The 10,820-nt window shown below is 49.3% G+C and overlaps 1 protein-coding gene across 1 annotated transcript; it reads right to left on the bottom strand.

Moving 5' to 3' along the window:
* Window positions 1-6,379: 6,379 nt before the first annotated feature.
* LOC121046893 lies at window positions 6,380-10,563 on the bottom strand. Its single transcript, XM_042294788.1, has 2 exons — window positions 9,379-10,563; window positions 6,380-9,115 (listed from the first exon to the last, which is right to left on the bottom strand). Exons 1-2 carry the CDS (start codon window positions 10,561-10,563, stop codon window positions 6,380-6,382), a joined length of 3,921 nt encoding a protein of 1,306 aa, XP_042150722.1.
* Window positions 10,564-10,820: the final 257 nt, after the last annotated feature.

A 10,820-nucleotide genomic window follows, 5' to 3' on the forward strand; every position in this document is an offset into this window, starting at 1 on the left:
TTCAAACAAAATAAAAAAAATATCTAGGTTTATAGAAACTCATGAGGAATTTAAACAAGAGGGCAGGCAACACAAAAGAGCTGCACTACCTTCCTATTGGCGGCGTGTGCAAACTTTGCTATCATCATTATCGTTTGTGATGTCATAGATAGGACAGACTGGGACAGACCACAGAGATTTTGGATCTCTCGGCTCGTCAGCTCGCTTCATGCGACGTTTGGGTAGCGTGCCGCGAAGCCTCTTTCACTATTGTAATATTTGGAGTGGGGCATTTTACGAAAGCTTGAAATTGTGGCACACGTAGCCGTGCTAACAAACATTTTTGGCACAGAGCTGTCTAAGCGCATGGGATAGTGGTGTGCTGTTCTTTACCCCAGTAGAAAAAGCTGGACAATGAAAATACGCTTTACCCCACTACAACATCTACCACGGCGAATAGGGTGTATATTTTTATTATGATTCAGACAAAATAAAACTGAGAAAGGAATATTTTCATCAAATTGAAAATAAGAAAGTGAAATTCGAGAACTTCTCGCATGTGGAGCAAACACTTCAGTGAAAGCGACTTTGTGTGTCCTGTTGGTTGCAATGTGTTCAGTGAGTACTGGTCTCTTATTAGTCCCGAGCCGATTCCTTTTTTAATTTTGTAAACCAGTAAATAAACATTTCCTCAAAAGAACTTGTAGGAAGAAGCGGTGGCTGGCTTCTGGAATCGTTTCAACTAAATCCCTGCATATTCACCTAGTCGATGCGAAACATGCGAGACACCCTCGCGATTGAAGTTTTAAAGGGACACTGACCGCCCCCCCCCCCCCCCCAAATATTTTTTTTTAAATGTTTTGTCCAGGCGCTTTATTATGGTGTCGGAGGACAGCCCAATTAATAGTTTGCAACAGAGTAGCGTATATTTTTAATAAAGCCAAAAGATGCAACTGCTCGAAACCGAAACCCGCGCACGGAGGTCGGAGAAGTGAAGAGGAGCGAGTGAGTGGCGGAAGTCACGTGGCTACACCCGACTGGGGCTTTTTTTTTTCCCCCCTCTGCGTAGCAGACGACATGCATGGCGGCGTAGCGGGAACTGTTTGCCGTGCGATTCTTTTGCAGTTATGTTTGTTCCTCTCGCTGTTCTGTACTTCAAGATGAGTTGTTTCGTACACTGAGGAGTTGGAGATGAGTAGTGAGTGCCCGTGGTAAATTTCCATGATTGGCTCCGAAAAGAATACACCCAAGATGTTGCGTGAAGAGCTGGCTCACATGCCCTGCGTCCGAAAAAAAGTGGCATTCTGCGACAGAGTTTACGAAAGATCAACGGGATCGGGAGTCGGGACTAATGGCTGGCTGCAATTCCTGTAGAACATTTACGGGCACCTCGGAAAGCGGACGCTCCCTGATTTATATGCTCCTTGTATTTTGTGGAAAGTAATTACATTGAGTTCGCAGGTGTCAAAAAGGAAATCCCATACCATTTAGTTGAGCGACGTTTCATCCACAACATTTGTTTGTTATTTTTTTCTTTGTTTCTTCAGTCACAATTGTAAAAAAAAAGTAAACATCGCAAAATGCTAAAAAAAAGAAAGGTACGCTTTCACTGGGGATAGAACACGGTCCTGCCGCGTGTGAAGTGGACGTCTTTCCACTGAGCTACTAGGGGAACTCTTTCATCAGTAATAATGCAGCCGATAAACTGTAAGTTGGAAAGTTTGCTGCCGAAATTTCCTCCAGCAAAAGCACTCCCGGGTCGAAGTCGGGAAGCACCACACATTGGCGACATTTGCACCTAGTAAAGAAATCGTACGCGTGCATATTCAACTCGAAGTACGCATTTCGTGCTCGACGTTTGCGCGAGCGGTGTCTTCAGCCACGAGAAGGGAGCGACGGCTTGGCGACGTCTTTGTGCAAATCGGCTTGGTGGTCGGGCGTGTCATACGGGATGAATAACAATTCTTTTGATCAGTCCCACATTTCTCTCTTAAAAAAGCAAACAGAATTTGCCGGTACCGCGAGCGACAGTTCTGAAGTAGAGGTCTCACGCCCGTCGTCCGCTGCCATCGCCGTCCAGACCGCGAGTCCCACAATACGCGAAACTATGCACGCACAGAATGCTTCCGGTTCTCTGTGGAACTTTTTTTTTTTCAATCAATGTATTTGCAGCTTTTTAGAAGCCACCAAAATTGTGTTTCATATTCTTTTCTATTTTTAATATTGAGTGTGTGCCTCCAGTGACCAACGACTTTGATTAAATTTGGTGGTCGCGTCAAAAGCTTAGAAAACGGCCCATGACCACAGAAAAGACAGTGAGCGAGACTCGAACCGGCCAGTTCTTTATCGGCAGCTTTTGGGTGAAAAGAAACCGAATTTCGATCCACAAATTGCGTTCTGGGTAGTTGGGCTCTCATATGCCATGTACAACTAAAAACCTCGGTGAGCATAGATACCGTCAGTGTCCCCTTAAATTTAGTAAGTCAATGACACTTAAGCGTGCCAAAAAAGGAGGAGTACACATGCTATAAATTATTACTGTTGGTATGTTTAATTTTTGCGGACCCAAATGCGCACAATGCGTGATGCTCTTCTCAGCAAGCGATTTGAAATTTGTAGACAATTCCTAGTAAAAAGCGGATAGAACAAATTAATCAATCGCCTCATTTTGCTGGGCCATGACCGACAATTAGAGAATTTATAAAATATCTGTTGTTCTTTCGAGCAGAAGTCACGATGTGACAAACTTCTTTGTTATGTATTCAATTCGGGAGGAGCTAAGCGTCAATTGCTGACAAGCATTCGCTCGGTAGCAACTGTCGAGTCACACTTGGACAGAAGCGTCGGTATCGGCAAGCTCAATTTAGCTAGAACAAGTGTGCGGCGCTTAGCATCACAATTGTCCGTAGGTTTACAGCTAAGAAGACAGCACGTCATTTACTCTGGTGAATGCAAAACCTTTTTCTACAGCAGCCTCCACAGACTAAAAAAATAAAAACCAGAGACGCTGTAAATAGCCCTGACGCATGCCATGCAAGCTGTAATGTGAGGCTCCGGGCTTGTTTTTGAATGTTTTAGAGTTTTTCTAATATAAAAAGCAACTTTGAGGCTCTGTTATTCACTAGACAGATCACTCACAAAAACGTCATACATGTTTCTTTAGTAAATAAACTGTTTTAATCGGCATAGATGCGAACTAGCGTAGCCACTCCGTGCTTTGACATAGTGCGTCGTCTACTCGCATCCTACCAGCTCAGTCACAGGAGGATGTCCGCGAGGTGGTGCCACCAAAACATCTCGTCGCCAATACAGTTACTGCTTAAATTGCTCAACATGTGAAGGTTAGCACAACCTAGGCAACTTACATCCATCACTGCTGGGAGAAGGTAGCACCTCTGGTACTCGTAGAACTGCGAGGAGTGGATATGGGCGACACCCATGATGTCAAAGAGGCGGAGCATCTTCGTGGGGCAGCCTCTACTGAACAGGATTCCAGAGCACATGAGGATGTTGCCCTCTGGCTTCCCATGACACCTGGGCTGGCTCTCCCAGATGCTGGAGTGGCCAGCACTGCAAGTGATCGTGGCCCGCACCATGGACCCAATGCAACGAAAAGAAACTTCGGTGGCCATGGAGAAGCAGTCAGGACATCGCTTTAAAAGCTTCTTCAGGCACGACTCAAAGACAATGTATTTGTTGGCGCCTGTCTGCTCCGTCCCCGGCGATGTGTCTGTTTCCGAAGTCCTTTGAGATGAGAAAAGAAACAAAGTTAAAATACTATTAAAAAGAACAATTGATGTCACCTGCAAGTCCCTATCAGATGAAGTGATTCTACTCAACTCTTCATCCTCCGAGGAGTCTGGACGGAACTCAACGTCATCTCTGGGGTGTTGGAGGAGACCCAGAGGATCCCTGTAAAAAAACAAAAGGTTTAAAATGATTATCAGTAGAGTAAAAAGGGCCCATATCCAGAAGTTTGTCGCTCCTGTGGCTCAAGGTCAAGGCACCTGGAGTCTGACAGAAGCTTTTCGCAGTGTAGGCACCATGCAAACCAAGCTCTTAGTGGGGCATTGAAGTGTGGTGGAAACTACGTGCTCCTTGGGCCAGCCACACGCTCGTCACCCCACGGGTACTATGAAAGGCTCGGTTGTAACACATTGACGCTATTGATACCGCCACAACGCTGACAACGCCACCAACGGCAAAGCTAATAACCACGCCAGCCTTGCTACGTCACGAATACGGGGAATTTTTTTTTTCTGTTTTTGTTTGCGCCGGATATCCCATAATGCATCGCGCTCTACGTTTGCTTCTCTTCCGAGCGCTTGCTTGAGTGCATCGTTTGGAACGAAAAATATAGCGAGTCGTTCAGAACAATAACATGTGATTATCATTTACGGTTATTACTCGTCATGCCCGACTTATTTCCGAACGAAATTTGATTATTTCATTAAACTTGAGGTTTAAACTTGAAGTTTAATTATCCATACCAATTCGCTCGTTCTGTCCTTTCATTATTTCAATTTTCATTTCCTTTAAAATTTACGGGTGGTTAGAATTAATGCACAGTACTTCGGTAGGATGTGTCATTGGTCCCCGATTGATTTGGCACAAACCCTCCACATTTCATGTCCTACTCAGAAGCCCGTCTTCCAGGAATGCATGTTCTGAATAAAGTGGACATGTGTCAGCAGGATTGCAGTGAAGCTGCACCAATTTTCCTTGGGGACTGCAGAGTCATATAGTAAAATTTTTGAAGCTTGAAAGATAGAAGTCTGGTCTAGACTCTACAGCACTGTCTGTCCTCTCTTAGAGTGACACAAATGTTTAACTTTTTAAAGGCAAACATGAAAATTTCTTATAACATGGAGGCATTACGGCAAAAGAAAGCATTGGGGCTTCCTTTTCTTTTTCTATATGCCAAACCAGTGTAAAGGGAAAAACTGGAGTAAACCAAGGCCCTTCGCAGAAGATTAGGTCTTCCTCTCATCATTTCAAGAGGAGCCATTTTGTCAATGACGTGCATATCAAGATTTATGTCAGAAAGTTATTGATATGCAATTTCAGTGCGAAGGAACACTTACTCATCCGGTTCCAAGTTAGCATCGTCAGTTTCAGCTTCCACCAGCACAGTAGTGGACGTGCTTGGGCTGCTTTGCTGGGGGGCCTCCGTTTGCACCTCTTTGCTTGACTTGGGAAGTGCTGTCTGGGTTCCTGCAACGGCACACAATCACCAAGTTTAATTAAAGCCATTGTATATGACAGCTTTAGCTGCAAGATTAAGGACACTAGGCCAAAAGTGCTACTCATAACGCCTGAAGCACAATGGCAATCTCTATATTGGTAAAGGCAGGTTGCCACGGAAACCGCACTGCCCGCAGCACCTAGCGACTGTTTGGTTGCTCCATTCGTTTGAGCACTCCGATTGAAGTTTGGAATATGGACAAGTGATGCTAATGTAGGCACGGATTATCTTATGCAGAGAAAAAGCTCTAGGATAAAGACCACTGCAAACTTTGCACGTTGGAAAGTCCTCGTGCTGGAGTACCGTCGGGGAACAGGGTGTTGGGACCGAGCGTTTGACCCTGGTTGGTGGTGTGTCGACTCATGCCAGGCACGGGAGCGGGAGTGGGGCAGGAGACTGGGAGCCGATCAGCGGTAACGAACTGTACAGTATGTACAGATTTAATTACATCCTATGGACAGGTTAGGCGGCTGATCGTCAGCAGCGTTCATCGAGGTTGCGAGTTCCAGCAAAAGATAAAAAAAACCACGCTCTTGCGCGCGCTCTTGCACCAGACCGTTTTCTTTCTCGTTGTCTTGCTACCCCCAGGTAGCTCGAGGCTGTAGGAGCGTCCTTTGTCCGGGACGTTCAAAACTACGCCAGATGAGTAGACTTCCCGGCGCTGCCAGTTCTGTCGGGGCAGCCGAGGCAGTTCCTTTCTTTCATGCCTCGGGAAAACGAGGGCGCCAGGTGTGACCGGTCCATCTCGCCGATCGCCGATACTTGGTGATGAAGCCGGGCGCCCGCAGGGATACAACAGCTCCTCCGCCGACGGGTAAACGGTCTTGAGGTTGAGGGGTCTGCAACCGCTCTGCCGAAAGCCGATGGCTTACTGCTGTCTTCCAGGCCTCAGAATCGGCGCTGCTACTTTTTCACCTCTCAAACATGCAAGCAGCGCATGAATCACGGAATCACAAAACATCACACAACAGAAATCAGCAAGCATTCACCCCGCCCGGAAATTCGCCAAGTAAAGATCACCCTAATTAATCTCACTGTCATCAAATTCTGCCGTCCGAGCGCGGCTGACCCACCAAACAAGACATCGAGAAAGCACTAAAACACTAGAATGGCTAGAAATCTCTCAAGGCTTTATAGCGTCTGTACAACCCCCTTTCAATACATGCGACTGAGAGTGTCTGCATTCGAGTTCAGCTTCCCCCGCTTGTATGTTACTCGGAAGTTAAACTCCTGAAGTGCTAAGCTCCACCTTAGCAGCCGTCCGTTTTTTGGCGACATTTGCTGCAGCCAGGTCAGGGGACAGTGGTCCGTCTCAAAGGTGAATGGAGCTCCCGCCAGGTAACAAGACAACTTTTGTGCGGCCCAGACTAGACAAGCACACTCCTTTTCGGAGGCGCTATACGTTTCCTCCCGTGTTGTCAGCTTGCGGCTCGCGTGGAGAATGGGATGCTCTTCGTCCCCTTCTTTTTGGCACAGAACAACCCCCATGCCCCGGTCACTTGCATCGCACTGCACAAAGAATGGCTGATCATAATCAGGTGCTCTTAGCACCGGCCGCTCGGTGAGCGCCTTCTTTAGGCTCTGGAAAGCCTGCTCCTTCTTCTCGTCCCACCCGACTTTGTTGGGCTCGTTCTTCCTGAGAGCATCAGTGAGGGGACTGGCTACCTGAGAATAGTTCGCGACATATCGCTGGTAATAGCCAGTCAAGCCCAGAAACGAATGAATCTGCGTCTTTGTTTCGGGTCTAGGGAAGCTCCCAACGGCTGCTACTTTAATCTCTGATGGTCGTCGACTGCCCTGTCCGATTACATGCCCCAGGTAGGTCACCTCCGCTTGCCCCAGTTGGCATTTTTCTGCCTTTACTGTAAGGCCTGCTTCGCGTAGCCTGCGAAACACTTCCCGCAGGTGCGAAACGTGTTCTTGCCACGTTGCTGAAAAGATCGCGATATCGTCCAGATATGGCAGTGCGAACGTGTTAGTTCCACGAAGAACGCTGTCCATGAGCTTTAAAAAGCAAAACGGGGCGTTCTTGAGCCCGAAGCTGAGCATCAATGGGCTGAACGTTCCAAGTGGGGAAATCAACGCTGCATACCTGCTTGCCCGCTCTGTCAGGGGCACTTGCCAATATCCACGAATCAAATCCAGCGTGGAAATGTACCTAGCGGCACTGACTCGTTCTACCCTCTCCTCTATGTTAGGGATAGGGTACGTTTGATCTCGGGTGATCGTGTTGAGTCTACGATAGTCTATGCAAGGGCGGGGGTCTTTGCCCGGCACCTCCACCAGTATGAGTGGAGAGGTGTAGTCGCTCTCGGCGGCCTCGATAACCCCGAGCCGGAGCATGCGTTCGATCTCTTCAGCTAGTATGTCTCTCCGTCTTGGAGAGACCCTGTACGCCTTCGATCGCACTGGAGTACTCTCGGTGAGCTCAATATCCTGGCACACGAGATTAGTACGGCCAGGTCGATCGGAAAACAACCCCTCAAACTCACTGATCACTTTGCGCAGATCACTCAGCTGATCTTCAGTAAGAACGTCGGTCTTTACTGCCTTGGCTATGACGGTGTCTACATCATACTCTCCCCTCTTCCCCTCCCAAGTAGGAATCTCCGTGGGGACTTCCTCTGGGGTGTTCCAAGCAAGGCTAACTATCTCTTTCCTCCCCACATAAGGTTTCAACAGGTTACAGTGATATATCCGTACTTTCTTTCGTTTCCCCCCCGACTCCACAGCGTAGTTCGTCTCAGAGAGCTTTTGCAGCACTTTGGCTGGACCTTCCCACTGCACCTCTAACTTGTTTTTCCTGGAAACCCTCAGCAGCATCACTTGGTCTCCCACTTCAAACTTACGCTCCCTGGCTCCCCTGTCATAGTAGAGTTTCGCCTTCGCCTGCGCCCGCTGCATGTTCGCCTCAACTACTTCCTGTGTCTTATGCATGCGATCTAAGAGCTTCAACACGTACTCCACCACAGTCGGGTCTTCCCCTTGGCCTTCCCATGACTCACGCAACATGCGTAGTGGCGAGCGCAGCGAACGCCCATACACAAGCTCGGCCGGGCTGAAACCCGTGGCTTCATGTGGCACTGTGCGCAATGCGAACATGGTTGCCGGAAGACACGCCTCCCAATCTACTTTCTGCTCGAAGCACAGCGCGCGCAGAACTCGTTTGAAAACTGAATGCCATTTCTCTACGGCGTTTGATTGAGGGTGGTACACGGAGCTATGCACAACACGAATGCCACATTTCTCCAAAAATGTGTTCGTGAGGGCGCTAGTGAAAACACTACCCTGGTCTGATTGGATTTCAGCGGGAAATCCAATCCTCGCAAACACAGACAGCAGCGCGTCCACGATCTCGGCTGAACTCAACTCTTTCAGAGGACATGCCTCTGGGAACTTCGTCGCGGGACAAAGTAGCGTCAATACATACTTGTACCCTGACTTGCTCACTGGCAGTGGACCTACCGTATCTATGACCAGGCGGCGAAAAGGCTCTGTGATCAGCGGCACTAGTCTCAGCGGTGCTTTGTTCTTCTCGTGCGGCTTCCCCACACGCTGACACGCGTCGCACGACCGTACAAAGTTTTCCGCGTCGCGGAAGCAGCCTGGCCAGTAGTACTCTTGTAACAGCCGGTCCTTCGTTTTCTTAATGCCGAGGTGACCTGACCAAGAGCTCCCATGAGACAACTCTAAGAGGTCCGAGCGGTACTTCTGGGGCACGACCAGTTGGTCGAGAACCCTGCCCTTACGATCTTTGTAATGGCGGTAGAGTACCCCTGCCTTGATCTGATACGAGACGTTCCGTCTGCTTATGCCATCTTTGGCGGTATCATGCAGTACTGTAAGGCTCGGATCACTCTGTTGTTGCTCAATGAGAAGCTCTCGGTCAACCTGTAGCAAGGCATGAAAGCTACGCGACGAAGGGGAGAGTACGAGTCCCCCTCGTCCCCCGTTTCGCAGCCAGGCACATTCTTTCCCTCTTCTATCTCCGCCGCGGTATCGCTTCTCGCGAGTTTCCCGGTTTCCCCGGCGGCGCTCCCGTGTCGCGTTGACCCCATTTTGTCCGTAGAAGTGGTCTCCGCATTGTCGGAGGAAGAGGGCCCGTCCGAAGTTGACTGACAGCTCGGTGGAACTTCATCCTCACTCCGACACACCACTTCCGCGGCTATTTGGCGCGCCTTGGCTCTCGTTAGCGCCTGCACCTTCCTTTCGCTAAACACTAGGCCCCCTTTTCGCAGCATCTGATCGGATTTGTTTGAAAACAAATAGGGGCAGCTGAGAGGCAGATTGCGGGAAACCGCGGCCTCGGTCTCCAGCTTCCCAAAGAGACCTTCTACACTAACGCGAGCAATGGGGAGGCAGACCTTTTGATCTTCGACTGCCTGCTTAATCCATGCACATTCCCCCGTGTAGTCATCTGGCCTAACCAGAGACGGGTGCATGACATCGATGGTTGCTGCGCAGTCGCGAAGAACTCGGCACGGGCTACCATTGACTCTTAAGTCGTGTACATAAGGCTCTAGAAGCCTCCGGTTCTCCTCGTCATCGACGTAGTGAAACACCACTTTTGGCTTCCGACATCCCGCCGCGATGTGCCCGCTCTCCTGGCAGTTATAGCACACCGGCGGTTTGCGCTTTTCAAACGACTTCTCTCTTTCGGGTTTCCCCTTCTCACTGGATCTCGACTCTTTTGAGACGTCTTCGCTCGGAAGCTTTTGTTCAGGTTGCCTACCTTCCCCATTACGTTTACCGGCCTTTGCCGCAGGCCATTTGCCGGTTCCGTCGGGCTTCTTAGGTTCCCCTCTGGCTTCCCTCTCGAGCGGACGCTCCTCTCCAGCTTTTCTACGTGAAGCGTATTCCTCGGCCAGCTCCCCCGCTCTCTCGACGGTGTTCACGTCAGGCTTGTCTTGAAGCCAGAACCTCACCGCGTCAGGGAGGCAACGGTAGAACTGCTCAAGGGCCACGCATTCCACTACCTTATCGTGCTCTCCGTACACATCGGCGCTTTTTAGCCACTCGATTAAGTTTGCCCGCAGGTCGTACGCGAGCTCCGGGTATCCTTGTTCGGGCTTCTTACGCATGCTACGGAATCGCTGACGAAAGGCCTCTATGGTCAGGCGGTACTTTCGGAGCACACTCGCCTTCGCCTTCTCATACACTTCAGCGTCCTCCTTGCTCAGACGCGCGACAACGTCCGCGGCTTCACACGGGAAGAGCGTCAGCAGTCTCTGTGACCAAGTTTCGCGTCTAAAACCCAGTTTTTCGCAGGTACGCTCAAAATTCACCAAAAAGAGGCCAATGTCCTCGCCTACTTTGAACGGCTGCATCAGTTTAGACATTTTGAAACTCTCGACCTTCTTTTGACTTGACCCCTCTGAGCTAGCCCGCCCGCTGTCGAGCTGCCGCTGCTCCAACTCGAGTCTCCGAAGCTCGAGTTTCTTTTCTTTCAAGTCAAGTTCCCTCCTTCGGTCATGGTTTCTCTTCTCTACTTCTTCCCAGCTCTCAATGATCTCCTCATTTTCTAGATCTAAAGCCCGAATCTTAGCAATGAGTTGTTGTTTTTTTTATGGTTCTTACTACTTCTAATCCCAGTTCC

Source organism: Ixodes scapularis, unplaced genomic scaffold (assembly GCF_016920785.2).
Source record: "Ixodes scapularis isolate PalLabHiFi unplaced genomic scaffold, ASM1692078v2 PGA_scaffold6__148_contigs__length_123643588, whole genome shotgun sequence".
NCBI classification, from domain to species: Eukaryota; Metazoa; Arthropoda; class Arachnida; order Ixodida; family Ixodidae; genus Ixodes; species Ixodes scapularis.

Bases quoted from the DNA above. Each gene is read 5' to 3' on its own strand.
- LOC121046893 (XM_042294788.1), bottom strand. From the start codon at position 10,563: ATGTCTAAACTGATGCAGCCGTTCAAAGTAGGCGAGGACATTGGCCTC. The intron at 9,116-9,378 runs GTGTGTCGGAGT...GCCTTGCTACAG, and splicing joins GCCAAATAGCCGCGGAAGTG to GTTGACCGAGAGCTTCTCAT.